The following is a 21,746-nucleotide window of genomic DNA, read 5'->3' on the forward strand; positions in this document are numbered from 1 at the left end:
TAAAGATGCATGATTCAGTAAATGGTGTTGGAACAACATTCTGGGGAAATTAGATTCCTACTCCACACCTATCACCAAAACAAAACCTTAAATTAAGGTTAAAGAGAAAGAGGTGTAGAAATTCTAGAGCAAATCTATAAATTTATATCATTTTGAGATGGAGAAGTTTATAAGCATGATCACCAAAGCAAAAATTTATATAAAGTTAAAAGATTGAAATATTTGATTATAAAAACATTAAAAACTTAGATGTGTACAAAAGTACCGTAAATTTTACAACACATGCTACAAACTGGGAAAACTAGAATAAAAGAAGTTTTACAAATGCCAGTGTACCTATGGAAAGATAGTCGACCTCACTAGTAATCAAAGAAATGAAGTTTCAGAGTAGTGGAATGTGATTTTTCCTCAATTAACTTGCTGAATGGTAAAAGTAAAATTAATACTACCTGGTGATAATGAGGGGCTCAGAAGACAACTTAACGCTCTCTTAGTGGGTGGTTTAAATTAAAAAGATAGTATTTTTTAACTCCCTAGTAGATAATTCACATGAGTCTAGGACATTTTCAGGAAGACAGTTTATTTGGTAGTATTGTGTAATGCTAGTATACGCAGTTATTGTCTGGTTTTAGTTTATTTTCTCTCTTGCACTGCATAGTCTCAGTGGAGTCTTACGAATAGCAAATATATTAAACCTAGTAACAAAGCCAGGGCAGTGAAGGAATGTGCATAAATTGTCTCTATCTTAATTTCTAGTCCATCTGACTGTAGGTAGAAATTGATTGCTTTTTTGCTCAGATCAGTCCTGGTAAACAATTTTAAGTGAGCGTGTCCACTTGAACAGTTATTCTTCTAATTTATATTAGAAAGGAACAATCTGAATCTGTAAAATGTTTTATATGTCTGCCAAGGAAACAGAATGGTGTTTGTATAGCCGTACGAATTGGACTTAATTTCATTTAGTAACTTTTTCTTAACCTATTTCCAAAGACTTTTGCTATAGGTTTAAGAGTTAATTGTTGTAAAAAGACTCTTGTTTTGGCTAACAGTATTGGAAGTACAGTTTTTTGATTCCTGAACATTTCTAGATATATTTTTTTATTTTCTGTTTTTTGCCCTAAATTTTCTACAAAATCACTTTCCTTCCATTTTCCTTTCTCTCTTTCTTTAATTTTTGAAATGAAAACAGTACCTTTTATTAAAAATTGTTTGAACAAAGTTAGACCATTTCATTTTTTTGCATGGCACAGACTAAAGGTTCCTCCTCACCCCTCAAAATGGAGTTCTGAGCAGGAGCCTAATGGAGAAACTTAAAACAGAATGTTCACCTCCAGATACCACTCCAAAAATATATTTTTCTGTTGGCTTCTTTGTTAGAATTTCTTCTGATCTCTTGGGGTTTGGGGGTAATGTGGGAATTAGAAATCTAACATTCTGTGGCATTTAAAACCTTTGTTTTTTTAAATACAGCAAGCCTCACAAAATGGGCTTTCATTTTTCTCTTGTTCTTCTGTGTTACATTAATTTGGTATGTATTTGATTCTGTAGCGTCTTGACTGTTGATCTTTCGGATCTTTCAAAGGAATCTGGTTTGTGGGTTTAAAATTTTTTCCCTAATACTTGGTTCATTTTTAAAGCCAAATACAGTAGCATTTTAAGTGATAAAATTTCTGAACAGTTCTCAGCTCAAATTTAAATTTAGCTAATTTCGGTTTTAAGCAAATTGCTTTTCGAGATTTCCAGTCAAGATGGCAGAGTGGTAGGACCATGAACTCGCTTCTCCTCGTGACTACAACAAAACCACAACTGAATGCTAAGCAGTCATCGAAAAAAAGACTGGAACCTAGCAGAAAAGATCTTCTGCAACTGGAAACAAAGAGGGAAACACAGCAGGACAGTAGGAGAAGTGTGATTGTGACATAACTGGGCCCCATACCCCTTGGGTGGGCAACCCACAAGCTGAAGATTTTTTAAGTTGCAGAGGACCTCCCACAGGAGTGAGTGAGAGCTCTAAGCTCCACATCAGGCTCCTCACCTCAGGTTCTGGGATTGGGAAGAGGAGGAGACCCCAGGACATCTGGTTTTGAAGGCCAGTGGGGCTTGGTGCCAGGAGCCCCACGGGACTAGGGGAAACAGAGACTCCATTTGCTTGGAAAGTGTACACGGAAACTGTGTGCCAGGTCCAAGTGCAGAGGCAGTGATTCCATAGAAACCTGGCCCAGGCCTACCTGCTGGGTTTGGAAGGTCTTCTGGGGATGTGGGGGATGGCTGTGGCTCACCCAGGGGACATAAAAGCTGGTGGCGGACATTCTGGGAGTGTTCATCTACGTGAGCTTTCCTGGGGGCTGACATCTTGATTGGATCATTAGCACCAAGACCTAGCCCCACCCAATAGTCTCTAGGGAAACCTCAGGCCAAACAACATACAGGGTGGGAACACAGCCACACCCATCAGCAGACTTCCTAAGCCACAAAAACCTACCCACTAGAGGTCCAGGACCAAGCTTCATCCAGCAGTGGACAGTCATCGGCTCCTCCTGCCAGGAATCCTGCATAAGCCTCTAGTCCAGCCTCATCCACCAGGGGCAGATACTAGAAATAAGAAAACAACAATCCCAAAGCCTGTGGAAGGAATCTACAAACACAGAAAGATAGATGATATGAGACAGCAAAGGAATATCTCCCAGGTCAAGGCACAAGAAAATCCCAGAAGTGGAAATAAATGATGAGGAGGTAGGTGATTTATCTGAGAAAGAATTTAAAGTAGTGATGGTGAAGATGTTCAGAGAACTCAAGAGGAATATAGATACACAAAGCGAAGTCTTTAGCAAAGAGTTAGAAAGTATAAAGAATACTCAAACAGAGTTGACGAATAAAATCACTGAAACGAGTAACACACTAGAAGGAACCAAGAATAGACTAAATGAGGCAGAAGAATGGATCAGTGAGCTACAAGACAGATTGGTAGAAATCACTATGGCAGAACAGAAAACAGAAAAAGAATAAAAAGGAATGAGGATAGTTTAAGAGGACTCTGGGACAACATGAAGCTCACTAATATTTGCATTATAGGGGTCCCAGAAAGAGAAGAGAGAGAAAGGACCTGAGAAAATTTTTGGAGAGATAATCACTGAAAAGTTCCCCAACTTGGGAAGGAAACAGTCACCCGAGTCTGGGAAGCGCAAAGAGTACTACACAGGATCAACCCAAAGAGGAACACACCAAGGTACATAGTCATCAAATTGACAAAAATTAAGGATAAGGAGAAAATACTAAAATCAGCAAGAAAAAAACAACAAATAACATACAAGGAAACTCCCATCAGGTTATCAGCTGATTTTTCAGCAGAAACTACAGGCCAGAAGGGAGTGGCACGATATATTTAAAGAGATGAAAGGGGAAGACTTACAACCAAGGATACTGTATCCAGCAGGGCTCTCCTTCAGACTTGATGGTGAAATCAAAAGTTTCACAGATAAACAAAAGCTAAAAGATTTCAGCACCACCAAACCAGCTTTACAGTAAATGTTAGAGGACCTTCTCTAGTCATCAAACCATAAGAAAAGAGAACAAAAAGAAGAAAAGGGTAAAAAAAAGACCTACAAGATTGCTTTGGCTGTTCGGGGTCTTTTGTGGTTCCTTACAAATTTTGGAATTGTTTGTTCTAGTTCTGTGAGGAATGTCATGAGTATTTTGATGGGGGTTGCATTGGATCTGTGGTTGCTTTGCGTAGTGTGGCCATTTTGATAGTGTTGATTCTTCCAGTCCAAGAGCACAAGAAATCATTCCATTTCTTTGTGTCATTTCGGTTTTCGGAGTATAGGTAACCTCCTTGGTTAAGTTTATTTCTAGGTATTTATTTTGTTGTTTTTGATGTAATGGAAACGTTTATGCCAGTTATAAAATTCTGATTTTTGAAGTGAAAAAGTGAATGAGGGGCCGCAAATGGCAAAGTATCCTTCTTTCTTATGAGTGAGTTGTATTCCATTACACATATATATGCTGCATCTTCATTATCTATTCACCTGTTGATGTGCACTTAGGATGCTTCCATATCTTGGCAATTATAAATAATGTTGCTGTTATTAGCAAGGTGTGTGTATCTTTTTGAATTTTGATTTTGTAGTTGGCTTTATTTCTTTGATAACTATGTAAGTTTAAAAAACTAAAGCTCTAAACGTTCTTAGAAACAATGAACAGTACATATATGTAAATTTAAAAATATATGTGCAGTGAAAAAAAAAAAAGAGCTATCAAGCCGTGAAAGACATGGAAGAAGCTTAAAAGATGCATTACTAAATGAAAGAAGCCAGTCTAAAAAGGGTGCGAACTGTACGATTCCAACCAAATGACATTCTGGAAAAGGTACAGCTACAGAAACAATAAAAAGATTGTGGTTTCCAGGGGTTTGGGGAGAGGGAGGGAGGGAGGGGTGAATAGATGGAACGCAAGGGATTTTTAGGGCCATGAAATTATTCTGTATGGTACTATAGTGGTGGCTACATGTCATTATGCATTTGTCAAAGCCCGTAGAATGTACATCAAGAGTGAACCCTAGTGTAAAGTATGGAATTTTGTTGATGATAATGTGCCCGTGTTGATTCATTGATTGTACCAAAGACACCACACTGATGAGGGATGTTGAGGGTAGGGGAGTATACATGTGGGTGGGGAGGGCTGTGTGCAAACTCTGTATTTTCTACTCAATTCTACTGTAAACCTGAAACTGCTCTAAAAAAATAAAGTCTATTAAAAATTTTTTAAAAATTACTTTTCAAATATTAAATTGCTAATTACAGTGCCTTTTATGTTATGTAATGGGCTTAGTAAAACTAAGACGAAATATTTTGTCTTAAAAATATTTTGCCTAAAGTTTTAACTCACAAACAGAGTTTATTATAGGGAAAATAAGAACAAGAACTGCTTTTTAATATTTCAGTAGGATGTATTTTTGTCTCAGGGACATTTTAATCTCATTTTATCATAGTACTATAAAATAAATCATTTTGTATTGGACGAATATGAGGTTCCTTCATTATCAATGCATTCTTGGTGCACATTGGTGCTGCCTAAATAGAGCTACTGGCTCCAAGTACTTTATTCAGACTCTTGATCAAATATTGTAGCATCAGAAACATTTGTATGGTTGTTGATTATGGAAGCCCTGTATCCTGTGCACTTTCTGAATGGTGCATCCACTGAGGTGTCCTGGTTTTTAGTCATATTCTAGGCTTTTCCACTGAGCTCCATCAGAGGGATAGAAGCACAAATTAAATTGCAAAATGTATTTTTAACAAGGACAGAACTTTGAGATTTTCTTTTCTGCATCAGCTGATTTTTTACAGACTTTGGTCAAAAGGGTACCTAGGTCAGATCTCAGAAAAGAAGAAAAGAAAATGATTTCAGTGGTTTGATTCTAAGTAGAAAGCCATTGAGTCTGTTTTTTAATTTTTAATTTATTTATTTTTAACACAAGGAGTGATGTTTGGACTGAAACTTAAGACTCTTAACATGATACACTGTCCTTTTCCTTGGAACTGTTTGTTACTTAGGAAGGAGCTTTTTCAGGTAGCTCACTGTGTTCCTTTAGATAAATTTCCCTCTACTGCAGTTGCGCCTTTGAAGCTGACATCCTTGAACTCTCTTGCCTACTTAGCTGTTCCAATAGTCTCCATCTCAGTTCTCTTACTATGGCTCTGTCATTTCTTCCTTGAATGGTAAATTTACTTTCAGTTACAGGACTCAGAAACTTTTTATGAAGATCACAGTCAGAAAGAAACTATTCCTCTAGGCTATGTTATTTATTTTTTTATTTTTTTGTTAGAGAACAGAGAATAATGGCATTTTCCTCATAGTTGCATGTAGCTATCAGGAAGACACCCCCCCTTTTCTTCCCCCCCTTTTCTTTTCTAAATGCTGCTTTTTGAAATTGTGTAGGCTTTGTAAAAAGTGTGTTGTTTAAATGGATGACATCCTCTTTGAATCTTTCTAAGGTAACTCTAAAGCAATGCAATCTCGTTTCATAAGACTTAAATGTCAACTCCTAAAAGTTATTTACATCCATGATAAAATTTGATTTGTGTAGTTTTTCTAGGCTTTGTAGCCTTGAAGTTTTTCTAATTTTACCATTTTGGTGTCATTTAAAAGGAGAAGAAAGGATTAAATCTGTAAGTTATCAATGTGATTTAGTTTCTGCGACCAATAAGCACTGTCTCTAAGAATGCCTGTATATTATTACTAGCTTTAAACAAGGCAATGTGTAAAAGACATTATTTAGGTAGCTTTACTTCAGGTTAATAGAAAACAGATGATTATGTAGCCTTATGATCACTGTTTTGAGATATTATCAGTCAAATGTGCATTTGTTGATTTGGATACACAGCAGTATGTGTGACAGAAATAGTCACCTGTATTGTGACCATTGTTATTTGAAAGTCATCCAAATGAGTCCCAATTCAACTAAAATTAGACAGAAGTGAATTTGTGTTTCCCACTTTGAATTTTTTCCTACTCATATTTGTATCGTTTTGAACCACCAGAAGCTGTGACAGGCATCAGACCCCAAATTCTGAAAACCAGATGCTGCTGCTTATGGATGTCAATCTCTTGATTTGCATATCTCGTATAAAATCAGGGCAAGACAATATGGGATCCTGGCTAATACCAACTTTCCCAGAAAATACCTCTTTTGCCCTCTTAAGCCACAAAGTTTTTGCAGAGAAGTAAAGATCTTGTCTGTTGTAGTGCTGACATTTTTAGTCACTGCTGTGCCACATGATAGCATTGTAACACTAAAAGGTTTTAAGTCCTGAAGTACCTCCGGCTTTTGAACTGATTTTCAATAAGATAAAAATTTTTTTTTATTTGGGACCACTGTCACCTAGTCCTGATCACCTGAAATGTCGAGAGCAGTACTGGATTATTTTTTTAAAACCAGCTTTATTGAGATCTAATTCACATACAAGTCATCAGTTTAAATTGTACAGTTTTTTTTTTCCAAACTATATTCATGGAACTCTGCATCTGTCACTGCAGTCAATTTTAGAACATTTTCACCATCCAAAAAGAAGCCTCACATCCTTTAGCTGTCATTCCCCACTTGCTTTCAACTTCCCCGGTGCTGGGCAATTACTAATCTTTCTGTCTCTATAGATTTGCCTATTCTGGACATTTGTATATTAATATAACCAGTGTAGATAGGTTTGTTATACTTAGTATTTATAGTGTGTTGTAGCATCTATCAGTACTTGTTTCCCTTTCATTACCAAGTAATACTCCATTTTATGGATATATTGCATTTTATTTATCCATTTATCAGTTGACAGCCCATTTAACATTTGGATTGTTTCCCTTTTTATTATTATGAATGATGCTGTTTGAACATTCATGTGCAGATTTTTGTGTGGACATTATGTTTTCAGTTCTGTTGGACGTGTAACTAGGAATCAAACTGCTGGGTCATATGGTAACTATATTTAACCTTTTGAGGGAACTGCTGGGCTGTTTTGCAAAGTGGCCGTATCGTTTTGCAGCCCCACCAGCAGTGTATGATAGTTCCAGTTTTTTCATATCTTCACCAGCACTTGTTATTTTTCTCTTTTTGATTATAGGCATCCTAGTGGGTGGATGTGAAGTAGCATCTCATTGTTTTGACTTACATTTCCCTAGTGATTAATGATGTTGTGTATCTTTTCATGTGCTTATTGGAGATCTGTATATCTTGGAGAAATGTCTGTTCAGATCCTTTGCCCATATTTTAAATTGGGTTATTTGTCTTTTTATTTCTGAGTTGTAAGAATTTTTTATGTGTTCTGGATACCAGTGCATCCCTCATCAGACTTAGAGTTTGCAAGTATTTTCTTCCATTTTGGGGGTGTCTTTTCACTTTGGGGGGGAGGGGGAGGTAATTAGGTTTATTTATTTATTTTTAGAGGGGGCACTGGGGACTGAACTTAGGACCTTCTGCATGCTAGGCATGTGCTCTACCACTGAGCTGTACCCTCCTCCTTCTTTCACTTTTTTGATGGTGTTCTTGAAAGCAGAGAAGTTTTTAATTTGGATGAAGCCCCATTTATCTGTATTTTATTTTTTATTGTTTGTGCTTTTTGTGTCATATCTAAGAAAGTTGCCTAATGCAATATTCATGAAGATTTAGTCCTCTGATTTCTTTTAAGATTTTTGTAGTTTTAGCTCGTATTTAGGTATATGATCCATTTTGAGTTAATTTTTGTACAAGTGTGAGGAAGAGATGTCCAAACTTAATTTTTTTAAATGTGGTTTGTCCAAGCACAATGTTGAAAAGGCTGTTATTTTTTCATTGAATTATCTTTGCACTTTGTTGAAAATCAATTGACCATAAATGTAAAGGTTTATTTCTGGACTCTCAGTTCTATTCCATGGATCTATATGTCTATCTTTATGCCAGTGTTATACTGTCTTGATTTACTGTATCTTTGTAGTAAGTTTTAAATTTGGGAAGTGTTAGTTCTTAATTAATTCCTTAGTTAATTCCTTTCAAGATTGTTTTGGCTAGTCTGAGTCCCTTGCATTTCCATGGTGAACTTTGTCTTGTCAGTTTCTGTGAAATGACAGCTGAGACTTTGATAGGGATTGCATTGAATCTGTAGATCAATTTGAGTACTAACATCTTCACAGTGTTAAATATTCTAGTCCACAGCATGGTATTGTCTTTCTGTTTATTTAGACATTCTTTAGTTTTTACAAAAAAAATTTTGTAATTTTCAGCATATGAAGTTTACACTTCTTTTGGTAGCTTTATTCCTAAGTCTGTTATTCTTTTGGATGCTGTTGTAAATGGAATTTTTTCTCAATTTCATTTTCAGGTTGGAGCAATATTGTTTTACAGTCTTTTTATCCAAGTAATATAAATCTTTCTTTTGACTCCTATTAGAATAGGTGTACTAAACTTTGAGCCCCTCGAAATGAGAACACACTTGAGTGTATCTTCTCTGCCATCTGTTGCTGATTTAATTTTCCACTGATGGCCAGTGCTGTTTGTGCATGTTTACTTGATAGAATTCCTTCTCTTTAAGAATCAGAACAACTTTGGTACTTATTATTTTGGGGGTCAGATTTTTATTGTCTTTCTTTGTAGTTTCAATGTAACAACATTTTATGAAACAACTTCTAGAGATAAAAACTTACCCTCCTTTGAAGAATTGATAAAAGTAGAACAGTCATTTATTCTACTGCAAAACTGGACATATAAAATATTTATTATTGGTTGAGGCTTAGAGGCTAAGCTTAGCTGGATTTATTCTTTTAGCTCATTAGTGCACTTCCAAAAAAAAGATTTCACATATTTTCATCCATTCTTTTTCTTTAGCTAATAAAGATGCAAGGATTCTTTTGGCTTCAAGTTGGGAAGAAAGTATTCTCTTCCTTTTATCTTGCTCTGTCAACTTTTCCTTAGTAATGTCATATCCACAGTCTTAATTTCCTCTCTCTTCTCATTGATAGTTTTATCCAAACATTACTGTAAGCTCCGAATTAACTTTTCTTCCTGATTCTGTTACTTCAGTCAATCTTGGACATTAGCACAAAGAAATTCTTAAGCATTGCTTTTACTATATTATCTCATCCGTTGTTCAGAAGTCTACAGTGGCCATTGTTGCTTACAGAATAAAGCTGGGATGCCATACCTTGGCATTTAGGTCCCTTCCCAGTGGAACTTCTCTTTTTCACCCTCATTTCTCATTATTCTCCAGTATTAATTCACTTCTTGACCCAAAGTGGCATTTTCTGCATGCTAGATGTTCTAACTCCATCTTTGAGCTTGATTATCTTATTGTTGGATTTACTCTCCACCTTAAATACCTCCCTTCCTAACTAGAATTTTAGAGTTAGTTTTTGTTTGGGGCGGGAGGATTAGGTTTATTTATTTCTAGAGGAGGTACTGGCCAGGACCTCATGCATGCTAAGCATGAGCTCTACCACTTGAACTTTACCCTCACCCCCTAACTAGAATTTTAGATACTTTTTCAAGACCACACTGAAATCTTTTCTCTTTAGAGTCTTCACTAACCTTCCCTACTCACTGTGGTCTATTTTTATTGCCTATAACAGTGGCTACCAAACTTTGCTATATTTTATTTTCATCACAGAGTAGTTTGTTCCCCCTGCTCCCAGTGAATCCCACTTTACAGCAGGGTGGGCAGGCAGGTATCCCAGAACCTTACTTATTCAGTTTTCCCTCTGTCTGCCAAGGCACCCTTAGGAAATTGAGTTCCGTGGAGCACAGTTGAAGAATCAGTTGTCTTACGTCTCTCTAAACACTATACTGAACACTCAGCTTTAAAAAGCAGTGTGTGTTATCTTTTTGTCAGTGTGTTTTGTCTCTCCCAACGCATTATAATTTTCTGGAGTTTAGAAATCTGTTTATAAGAGCTAGGAATGTGTACTCCCCATGGTGTCCAGCATAATGCCTTACGGATAGTAGGTACTCAACATATTTATTCTTTCAATTGATACTTTAAAAATTTTTAAATATTTTTATACACACCATACCCAAGCCAGGAAAAAAAGTAGTGCTTTTTTGTTTTGTTTTTTCTTACATAGCCATATTGCCACAAACAACTAGTAATTACTACTCATTTCCAGGAAACTCAAGAAAGCAGTTATACCTAACCAATCTAGAGGTAGCTTTCCTACATAGACATATCCAGAGTATATTTTTCTGACAAAAGATTGCTTCTCTCAGGCATTTTAATACTACCCTTTTGAAAAATAACAAAATCCCAAGTGTTAACACAAGGCCCAAATGAGAAGTCAGAAGCATGGCTAAGGGAGTGAAGTATTAAAGAATGCACGCAGGCTATTTTGAAAATCTTTTACAATAATTTGCCTTAGCTGCTTTGTATGTTGGAAATGCACACATATTTGAATTTATATCTACACGCATTATATATTCATTAGTGAAGAATAGTATGAAATCAACTTTACTTCTATTCAGTTTGAAATCATAGGATTAAAAGATACCATACCTTAGAGATTGAGTTGTTTTATTTTTGTGCTAACCAGGGTGAAAGCAACAACCCTCTTTCTACTTACGGGTCACAAAACTCATTTTCCTTCAAGTGCCCTAGAGGCAAAGATATGATTAGGTAGTTCTGTGTTTGGAAAATGACTTTCTTTTCTATTAAGGTAAGAAATTATTTTTTAAATTATTCAAAACTTTCTATAAAAATTTGGGGTGCAGCTTATTGGCGTAAGTTCTTAATTTTGTTGTGTTGGTCCGTCCTATCCTGCAGAATGTTGTTGTTAGGTGTCGCATGGCTTTACTCACCAGTGTGTGCTCTTTTATGCTAACTCCATCACTAGAAAGTCATGGTTTTGCCACATGGCTTTTGTGCAGATGTTTGGTCGAGAATTTTAGCTTCCGGGACAAGAAGAGATTATAAGCAGGGGAGGCTCTGTTGCTTGTTTGACGGGTACAGGTGCTGCAGAGACAGAGCCTGATTTCCTGTCCTGGCCCTATCGTGTGTGAAGTCAGGATAACCATTTTTTAAAAAATATTTTGCACTAGTTCTTCCTGATTCATTCTCTCCTAAAAAGCTTTTGGTTGAAGAAAAAACTTTGGGACTGACTTTTATGGGTCTCACCTCAGAAACTTGAATTTTGTGGTTGCATAACTGTAATCATATGGTGTATCAAATAAACCACGTCCAACGTTGTAAATATTAAATAGTTCTGCTTAATAGGCCCAGAATTACAATTAGAAAATAGTTGTGGTCATTCAAGATGGACATTATCCATTCCTGCATTTTTTATTAGGTATGAGCTACTGTCTGGTTTATTTTGTACTATAACTAACTTCTTGGTATTTCGAACAGAGGGGTATATAGCCTTGGAATGCATTTAAGTATTCCTATAGTTGGTGGCTATACCTTCAAATGTTAGTTTGTAAATTGTAGATTTTGCAAAAAATTATTTTCAAGTTGATCATTTGGAATAGAACACTATTGCTTTGGAAATTTAGCCTCCTAAGCTCGGTTACTTCACTACCACTCATTTCCACCTTATTTTAGCAGCCTGCTGTCGTGACTTTGTCATTGCTTGTAACTGCTTCCAAAATGCCCTCCAAGATCTGCTCTAATCACAGCCACCTTAACCGTTACTCTTCTGTTTCCTTTTTTCTTGCCCCTCACAGGGCTCTCTGACCCTTCCCTAGTCTTCCACTTTTAAACTCCTCTCTCTTCTCCTTTAGCTAGACTTCTGGGTGTGGCTGGGGAGAATACCATTGTGGTGTTAGGAATGTAAGATTTCTAGCTCTTGCTGGAACTTCAGGAGAGCTCTGCAGTCTTTTAACCTGTTTTCTGCAACCCTAATAACCATACCGTCCAGTCCGTTAACTCCCATCTATCTCATTGCTTTTATCCATAGCAGAGTGTTCTTTCTTCCTGCTTTTTACAGCATACAGCCAGAGTCCTTAACCTGGATGCAAGGATTCCCAAATGGTTCATGGGGAAAGGGTTCAGGGCATTGATGAACTTGGACGGGAAAAAATATTATATCTTTATTTTTATTAATCTTTTACTGAAATTTAGCATTTCTTTGCATTACTAATGCATGCAAAAAGCCACTGGTGTTAGCCGTATCTGTGACTTCAGCATCAATAGAATTCAGTTACTTTCTTATCACTTGTACAGATGTGGATATCTTAAAATATTGCATATGCTCATTACCTCTAAGCTTAGTTATTGGATCTTACTGTTTAATGCATCAGTAATAAAGCATATATATTACTATGGCACAGATTGGGTTTTTTAGATTTTGATAACTGCATTTCATTATAATTGATCTCTTTTGATTTCCTATGTATTTCATGCATTTAAATCCGTAGGCTCCCCCAAAATGCAAAAAGGATCCATAGAAAGAAAAAAAAGTTAAGAATCCCTAATCTGGAGGCTCCCTGTGCCCGCCCCCCATTCCCCTGCATTCTTCTCTTTTTTCTCTCTCCTTTCTGAGGACAGTGTCTCCACTTGTCCTGTTTCTTTTACTGTTCCATTCTGCACACCCTGGGCCCTTACTGTGTTCATTATCTGCAACTTGTTTCTTTATGTTACCCTTTTTTTCCCTCTTATTTTATATATGTTTTTATTGAAGTATAGTCAGTTTATAATGTGTCAGTTTCTGGTGTACAGCACAATACTTAAGTCATACATAAACATACATATATTCATTTTCATATTCTTTTTCACCGTAAATTACTACAGGATATTGCATATAGTTCCCTGTGCGATACAGTATAAACTTGTTATCTATTTCATATATATTACTATCTGTAAATCTTGAACTCCCAATTTATCCCTTCTCACCCCCTTACCCCCAACCCTGTAACCATAAATTTGTTTTTTGTGTCTGTTTCTAGATAAGTTTGTCTTATTTTCTAGATTCCACATGTGATATCATATGGTATTTTTCTGGTTTGATAATTTTCTTCTGTATGAGCTTGATTTCTTTTTAATTTTTGTGACTCCGTTGTATGCTTTTGATTTGTAGTTGCCCTGTTTTTCAAATAAATTAATCCCTTACTATATCTGTTTGCTTTAGACTGGTAGTCATGTAGGCTCAAACACTGTTTCTTTATGTTATTCTTTAATACCATGTTCCTTAATATTATCTGTATAATAAAATACATGATTTAGTATATGTTTATAGTGTAAAAATGCACATAGAACTGAAGAATGTAAAGTAAAAAGGTAATCTCCCCAAATTCCATTTCACTGGAGAATCCTATGGACTTGTGTACAATTCAGAAAAATATTATTTTTAATGCTGCTCAAGTCTACGTTAGAACCCCTTTATTTCTCTCTACTTAACTCCTGCTTGTATTTTTGAAGGCCTAGGTTAGCTGTCACGTTTAAAGCCACAACCTTTTGTTCTTCAGAACTTTGTTCTTAATTATATTTTAGCACTTTTCACATTTGATTTGCTTCGCCTCTGAAATTATTCTCCCACATCTGGGAGCTTCTGCAGAAAAAGATAAGGATTTTCTTAGTCAAATATGAATCTGCAGCTCATCCAACCTCAGTGACCAACACATTGTAGGTACTCAGTGCTAAAACTGAATGAAAAATGGTTTCTAGTTGTTAGATTGGTACCCACTGTAACTGATGCTCTGTCATGTACAGATTGCTTCACATAAAACTCATGGCACATGATGAGAAGTATTCTTTTAAAAGTCATTGAGAATTGTCATAGTATTAATATTGATCAAAATAGAACAATATCGTTGAAAAAAGTTTTTTATCTAGAATTTCAGTGTTTGAGAAAAAGCAGATTTAATTGAGATGGAATGGGTAGCTGATGATTTTGGTGATGAAGACTTCTGAAAGCACATTTGAGGGCTTCTGATGTTAAGTCTGATAATGATTTTTAAATTTCATCTAGTTTCATGTCATTTTTATAGTTTTAATTTAAATTTATTAACTTACAGCATGTCATAGCATATTACTTTTTCTAACACTATTCTGGACATTTAAAAAATTATTGGACAACTTTGAGTTGACAACTAGAGTCATAACTGACTTGAGAGAGAAAAAGGAAAAGGAGCAGAGCACATATCCTGTTTGCTGGGTGTGGGGGCTGAGAGGATATCCAAGAGAGGCTGCTAATTGTTGACATTTCCTTCCGATCACCACCAGGTGGCACCACTGTCCCAAAACAATTAGGTTTCTGCTCTGAATGGGAAGGGAAGATTTAGAGGCAGAGGATACTCTTAAACCTTTTCCCCTGTACCCTCTTTTCCCTAAATTGGATGTTATAAGGCAGAGCATGAAGGACATCTTCATTATCTTTTTTATCTTATCTGATCATTTTTATTGTTTTTCTTTTTTTCTTTTTATACCTGTAGTTCCTTCAGAAACAGGTAATATTTTTCTAACAGTCAGTTTGTATTCTTGCATCTTGCTTTTACAGTACTTTTGTTGCTTACCATAGAGGACAATGGAAAATTAATGGCCTCTGACTTTATGGCATTGGAAAAATCTGCATGCAAATTCCCACAGTTGCAATTAAATTATAGCCAGTTGATTTTCTGAATTTTGCAGAAATCCTGGCTATAACATTGTACTATTTAATACTAACTTTTTTCAAAAACCCAAACATGGCTGTTAATAAAAGAACGTTCAGAATTTATAGTAGTAGATATTGGTAATGCTGTAGGATGGAATAACTGGATACAGCCTCCCTCTAGCTAAAGATACAATGTTGACCTGAAATACTGTATTTATGACCGTGCTTTTCCCTGACATCCTGACAGTGTAGCCTCATTTTGCTGTCTCTCCACTTCTGCACATCTTATGCATATCTTTCCCTAAACTATTATCTTTAAAAAGGGACTTTTCTTTGGGGGAAATTTTTATATCGGGAAATATCATTCCTTATTAATAGGAACACACTTTTGTGTTTTCCCTTCCCTTGTTTCTGTTCTGAAAGGAAACCATAATGCTAAATAACAACATGTGGACAGTTAATTCATATATAAAGTTGGTATTGTAAATAGAAGATATAAGGTAAAAATCTAGCACTGAGAAAAAATAGATTACTTGATAATTGTCTCTTAATACAAACTAAATTGTGAAGTTTTAGTTGCTTGCTTTTCTACATTTGCTCCTGTTCAGGAATCCTTTTTGATTTTGTTTAAAATAATAACAATAAAAGTACATTTAAGCAATTTTTATTGTATATTTCAATCTTTCAGTTTGAGGACAGCTTGGTTCAGTCCCTAGTTTTTCCTAAATACTTGGACATACGCAATACCATACCCTGCAGTGATAAGTCCGTTTTGTAGTTCTATAAAAAATAAATCTCTTAACTGTTCTGGATTTTCATTTCTTGAATAAAGAGAGTATTATCTTTAATACTGGGTTTCCATCTAAGTAAATGCTTTATTCACTTAAATATATGCTTTTTAAAAACTAGTGTGATTAAAGCTAACAGGATCTTAAAAGTAAATTAATAATCCTGCTTTTTGTAGACGATAACGTGACTGGTTTGAAATTTTCCTGTAGTCTTGTTTTCTTCTCTAATTTTCTGATAATTAAAGTAGGGGATTTCAGTGACAATGTAAGTTATTATTTGATGTTTTTCTTAGAGCATTTCATGTTCTTGAAAATACACATGGCAAAATTAGTTTTTACCAAGAATTTGTGTAACTTTAAGGTGATACAGAGTAGGACTTGACTCAAGTGAGTGTCATGTAAAGCCAAGTCTTTTGGGCCTTCAATGGCTTACAGCTGAATGACATTGTAAAGATAACATTAGTCTGTTAGAACCTCTTAGGAGCTTTTCCAAAATACAGTCATCTTCCAGTGAATGCTCATCCCAGTCCTTGCTGAGGCCTGCTGCTCTGAGGAATCCCCCTCGGTAGGCACGCTGTTGGCTCTTACGATTGCTAGCAGTGGGAGCCGTGCTGCCTGGTAGAGCTGGCAGCTAAGCCCACAGGTGCAATTATGTTTTTATTTCCTAGTGTGCATGAACACAACCCGTCTACCCCTCGTTTGGGATGCGAGGAGGTAAGAGCTAACTGGGCTTATAGTGCCGTGCCTAAATTTGCTGGCTAAAGTTTCTTATTGTGCCATCACCTTGCCCCTTAGGGAGCCAATGACAGTTATAGAAGCAGTACCAAATAAAAAATCTCTCTGGAATTGTCACTTGAGGGAGACACGGCTGTTGATTCTTTTCTTCCTCCTCCTTGGTGGTAGCTTGCAGTAGGGGTGAGGGCGTAGTGGCTGGAAGCCAGTACTGGCTAGCAGATCCAGATCAGCAGAAGTACTACTCCCTAGCACTGTGCTAGGGAGTACATTATGGGGCCAGCATCTAATGCAAGCCAGTATCTTAAGCTGATAATTAGGTATTGCAAACCTGTATCTCCAGAGTGTTTCCTAACACTGTCATTGCAAGCAGACCTTTATTTACCTAGGTTCTAATTTCCAGCTGGAGAAAAATTTCCTTTGCTGGACAGAAGCTGTGAGATAGTTCCTATCAGCTGAACACACTGGGGCCATGTTGCTCTCACAAGCTAGTGGTCCTCAGTAACGTTAGCAGAGGAAGAGAAGATTCATTAAGGAAGAAGGTGTTGACGGGAAGTCCAAGTAGGCTTGCCACCTGGACCTTCTGGGGGCAAGTAACTCCATAGGGCCTGGACTTTGTGACAGGGTGGCTATAGGGAAATACAGGTTCTGTGAGGGGACGGGTCACTTAGAATGGCTTCAGTTGCTAAAATAACAAGAGTATATTAGGATACTGATCCCCTGCATATAGACATGAATTTTAGAAAGTTGAAAAGTCTGTATATGTTTGGCTGTAGGCACCCTGAGGGTATGTCTTATTAGTAGGTCTGTTAAACAAAAGAGATCTTGTTTTAGGTGGATTAATAGAAATTTTCTGGACCAATTCCGAAACACAAAGTATCTCTAATGTAATTTAATGCCTTATGTGACTACATTCTAACATTTCATATGGCTTAAGATTATATAGGAAAAACATACCTTCACCAGTAATCATCTATGATACCATTTACTGAATTAAGGTTTTTGAAGGTTATAGTATTAGAAGTGTTACACATCTGAAGGCATACTATTAATAAATGCTGTTCTTTCTGTGTCAGAAATTCTCTTTTCCTAATTACTTTTAGCATACATCTTTGTTGATAATTCATGTGTGTATTCGTGTAGCCCGACGTCTGGTTGTGTAATCTTTCAACCAAAACCATGCTTTGCAGATGCTTTCACTGACTCTGCTATCAGTGCTAAAGTGAATGGTGAACACAAAGAGAAGGACCTGGAGCCGTGGGATGCAGGTGAACTCACTACCAATGAGGAACTGGAGGCTTTGGAAAATGATGTCGTAAGCAAAACATTTTCAATTAGTATCAGACTACGGTCATGTGATAGAATATGACATCCTATTACTTGGTTTTACTTTATGTTGTTGTGAATATATTTAATGCAGCAGTTTTATTGTGTAAATAGAGACTCCCCACCTACACACTCACCCACAAACCCTGGCAATATATATAGAAAAATGTTTCTTAGGGTGCTTATGAATTATTTCTATGTTTTTAAAATAAGTCATAATAAGCAGCTTAAAATTTTTAATTGGAAATCATGTGAAACTAGAAATGATGGCATGTTGTGCTTTGAATGCTCTGCAGAATAAGGCAGCCTAAGGAAATTGGTGTCTTAATTGTTTGTTGACTTTACCTAGAGGTGAGGTCAAAGTGTGACTTTTAGGCTTCTTATCTAAGAAGTACTCGTTATTAAGATACTTAGTTAGGTTACATTAGAAGTAGAGCAGTAAGTAAATTTCTTGGCCTTAAAATTAGGAAATTCTCCACAAAAATATGCTATTTCCAAAAGCCTCTTGGCATATGTTATTTTTACTTTTCCCATAACATATCATCTGTAAATCAAATACTTGATAATGATTCTATCATTAGAATTATCTCAGTCCTGTTTCTAAATGAGGAGATACAAAAGCAAAATCTCTTGCCAAAAACGAGTGTTTAGGTAGCAAAATTTGAATTGGATGAAGAAACTTTCATTGAATATTAGAAAAGTCCTTATAGCAAGTCTGTGTTTGATGTCTAAGTCATTGTCCAGTTGTAAAACTGGAAATACATTGGCAAAACATTAATAATTTTCAAACTTTTAGAGAATTGTATATAACTTAATGCGAAGGTTTTCAGGTCTGTGCAGCATATCACTTATGCGGAGGATATGGAGAAGCAGGCATTCTTTTTTTTTTTTTTTTTTTTTAATTGATAGTGAAGTGAATAAATTGGTAGATACTTTCTGGAAAGCATTCTGGCAATGTTTATCAAAATTTAAAACACACGTATACTTTGATCCAGCAGTTCTACCTCTTGAGAATTTATTTTCGCTGTTATATCCATAAGACATTCAAATAATTATGTATGAAGATATTTTTCACAGCATTTTTTTTCTAATAGTGAAAAATTGGAAACATCCTAACTATTCATCAGTAGGGCACAAGTTGAATAGATTTATTGCACCTCCATTCAGTTAAAGTACTGTATTTCCACTGAAAAGAAGTCTGATATGAGAAGATAGCTAAGACTTATTAAAAGAAAAAGCAAGTTGCAGAACAAGAAAATCCTATTTGAGTTTTCAAAAAAGAGAGCTGATCATACTGATCATGTTCTTACATACACATAGAGAATGTCTGGAATTATGCCCAAGAAGTTGTTAACAGTGGTAGTAGTTAATAGTAATAGTAAATTGTTAATAGTAAGTCTCTGCACACTGGGATTGGAAGACTGCTTTTTGCTGGATGTCTTTCTGAATGATTTAAATTTTTACATGGAGCATATGCTAAAAGTAATTTTACAGCCTCCGTAGGTAACCAGTTTCCTGCCCACACATGTCAGGCCTAGGAGTTGATTTAGTGGTGGAATTACATTACAGTTTTATCTGGAGTAGCACAGAAGGAGCCAGGGCTGCTGGGTGACCTTGGAGGCGAGCTTTAGTGTTGAACTTGCCGTCAGCATTCCTCAGGTGTTGCTGTGCCCTCTCTTCTGAGCTGAATGGTTATGCGCTGTGTTTTACCCTTTTCTGCCCATCAGACCTTCAAGAAGATTTCATGTAAATACCTTACAGAAGGGTCTCTGTTAGGGAGTAGAGAAAGGAGAGAACCCTGACCTGAAGGCACATCGTTTATGAAGTAACTAAAGTGTTCTAAACTTTTACTAATAACATTTCAGATAATTGTTTTGTATAAAGTTGACCCTTGAACAGCATGGGTTTGAACCACGCAGGTCCACTTACGCAGTTTTTTGCAATAGTAAATAGTACTGTAGTACTGCACTGTCCGAAGTTGGTTGAATCTGCAGATTTTCAACTGCACGGGGAATTGTGCCCCCAACACCCTACCCCCTGAATTGTTCAGAGTTCAACTGTAGTTATTTACCAACTTGTAGGGGCTGATATGTAGAAGAAAAGTTTTTCCTTAAGACATTTTTAAAGAAAATTTTTTCTTATTTTCGATTTTGCTAGATTTTACTTGAATAGTTTGATAGATATTGTTAATGTAAATCATTTGTAACTGAATTAAAGAATACTGTGTCATTTTGAAAAATAAGCTTCATTTTCTTCCAGTCTAACGGATGGGATCCCAATGATATGTTTCGATATAATGAAGAAAATTATGGTGTTGTGTCTACATACGATAGCAGTTTATCTTCATATACGTAAGTTTTAAAAGTTTGCTTTTATTTTACTGCATTTGTCTTTTATTTTCATCAGCTTAAATTATGATGTTGAATAAATGTTTCTGTTGGATTTTAAGATAAACATTTACATGAAAGAATTATCCTGTTACTAGCTCAGCTGATAAATTCCCATTAAAATAGGGGTTAAATGTAGTTTACTTATACATAATTTTTTTCCTCTAAATAAATTTTGTTTTGTTTTTTCACTGTTAAAAACTCTAAATTGGCAAGTGTAGAGGTAATGGGGGAATAGTCAATTTTACCAGTTTTGGAAATGTTCTATTTCTCTGGGGAAAAAGTAACCAAAAAATCAAATTTTGATTTAAAAATAAATAGATGACTATAACTCTCTTACAATTTTATCAGCATTTTAAACTCTAAACTCTCTTAATAGTTGATTGTGGCAGATATATAAACTGTGTCTTAAAAATACTCATTTTACTTTTTTGTTTTCCTCATGTTTCAGGGTGCCCTTAGAAAGGGATAACTCAGAAGAATTTTTAAAACGGGAAGCAAGGGCAAACCAGTTAGCAGAAGAAATTGAATCAAGTGCCCAGTATAAAGCCCGGGTGGCCCTGGAAAATGATGATAGGAGCGAAGAAGAAAAATACACAGCAGTTCAGAGAAATTCCAGTGAACGTGAGGGCCACAGCATAAACACTAGGTATTTAAAGGAAATCATGATGCAGTGTTTTGGATACACAACTCAAGGTCTGTGTGAGAAGGTGTATTATTATTATTATATTTCATCTTCCTTTAACTTAGCTTAGATAGAGAATGCAAATGGAGTTGGTTTAAGATTCTGTTAGAGAAAAGATTATAGTAATCTTTTTTGAGTGTCACCTCTGTGGAGCCAAGTGTTGGTTATACAGTGATAAGCAAGCCAAGGTCTGGAAGAGCTTGTTAAAGAATAATGAACAGGTGGGGGTGATGCATATAACATCATTACGGTTCAATATGATTCACTAGCTTAGAGGGGTGTTCAGAGTACTAGGAGCATATGAGTGTGGAGGAATCTTGTGTAACCTTGTGGGGTCAGAGAAAGCCTAAAAAGGAGGTGACACTTTATGATACAATAGCAGGTCTGCCACTCAAAGAGACGTAAAAGAGAGGAAATCCTTACATGGTGAAAGATGGGAGAAGGAGCCTGGCCAGTCCAGGAGAAACCTAGTTGTTTTATATGTCTGGAATACAGTGTGTGTGTTGAGGGTGCAGTGGTAGCAGCTGGTGAGAAGAACTGATTTGTTAATGAAGCTCGGTAGGTAAGGGATGGTGTGAACCAACTCTGGGACATTGAGGTAGGGCTGGTGATGGAAAGGTTAGAAAAACCTGTAGTGACCCTGAAGTTTATTTGATAACCAAGCAGTTTGGTGGTTGTACTGGTAATGGAGATAGAAAACATGGAGCAAGTTTGAAGGGAGATACAGTGAGTCCATTTGTGCAATTTATTGCATTTGAAGGGCTCACGAGTCTTTCATGCATTTATTCATAA

At 36.1% G+C, this 21,746-nt stretch overlaps 1 protein-coding gene across 9 annotated transcripts in view; it reads left to right on the forward strand.

Annotated features, from left to right (window-relative positions):
* ATXN2 (ataxin 2) overlaps positions 1 to 21,746 on the forward strand; it is a 99,731-nt gene that overhangs the window by 35,749 nt on the left and 42,236 nt on the right. For all 9 annotated transcript variants that reach the window (XM_031442727.2, XM_064481221.1, XM_064481217.1 and 6 more), the window contains exons 6-8: positions 17,747 to 17,871; positions 20,142 to 20,233; positions 20,721 to 20,918. In XM_031442727.2, coding sequence (XP_031298587.2) covers positions 17,747 to 17,871; positions 20,142 to 20,233; positions 20,721 to 20,918 — 415 coding nt within the window. The remainder of the gene's footprint in view (positions 1 to 17,746; positions 17,872 to 20,141; positions 20,234 to 20,720; positions 20,919 to 21,746) is intronic.

Source organism: Camelus dromedarius, chromosome 31, assembly GCF_036321535.1.
Source record: "Camelus dromedarius isolate mCamDro1 chromosome 31, mCamDro1.pat, whole genome shotgun sequence".
Classification (NCBI taxonomy): Eukaryota; Metazoa; Chordata; class Mammalia; order Artiodactyla; family Camelidae; genus Camelus; species Camelus dromedarius.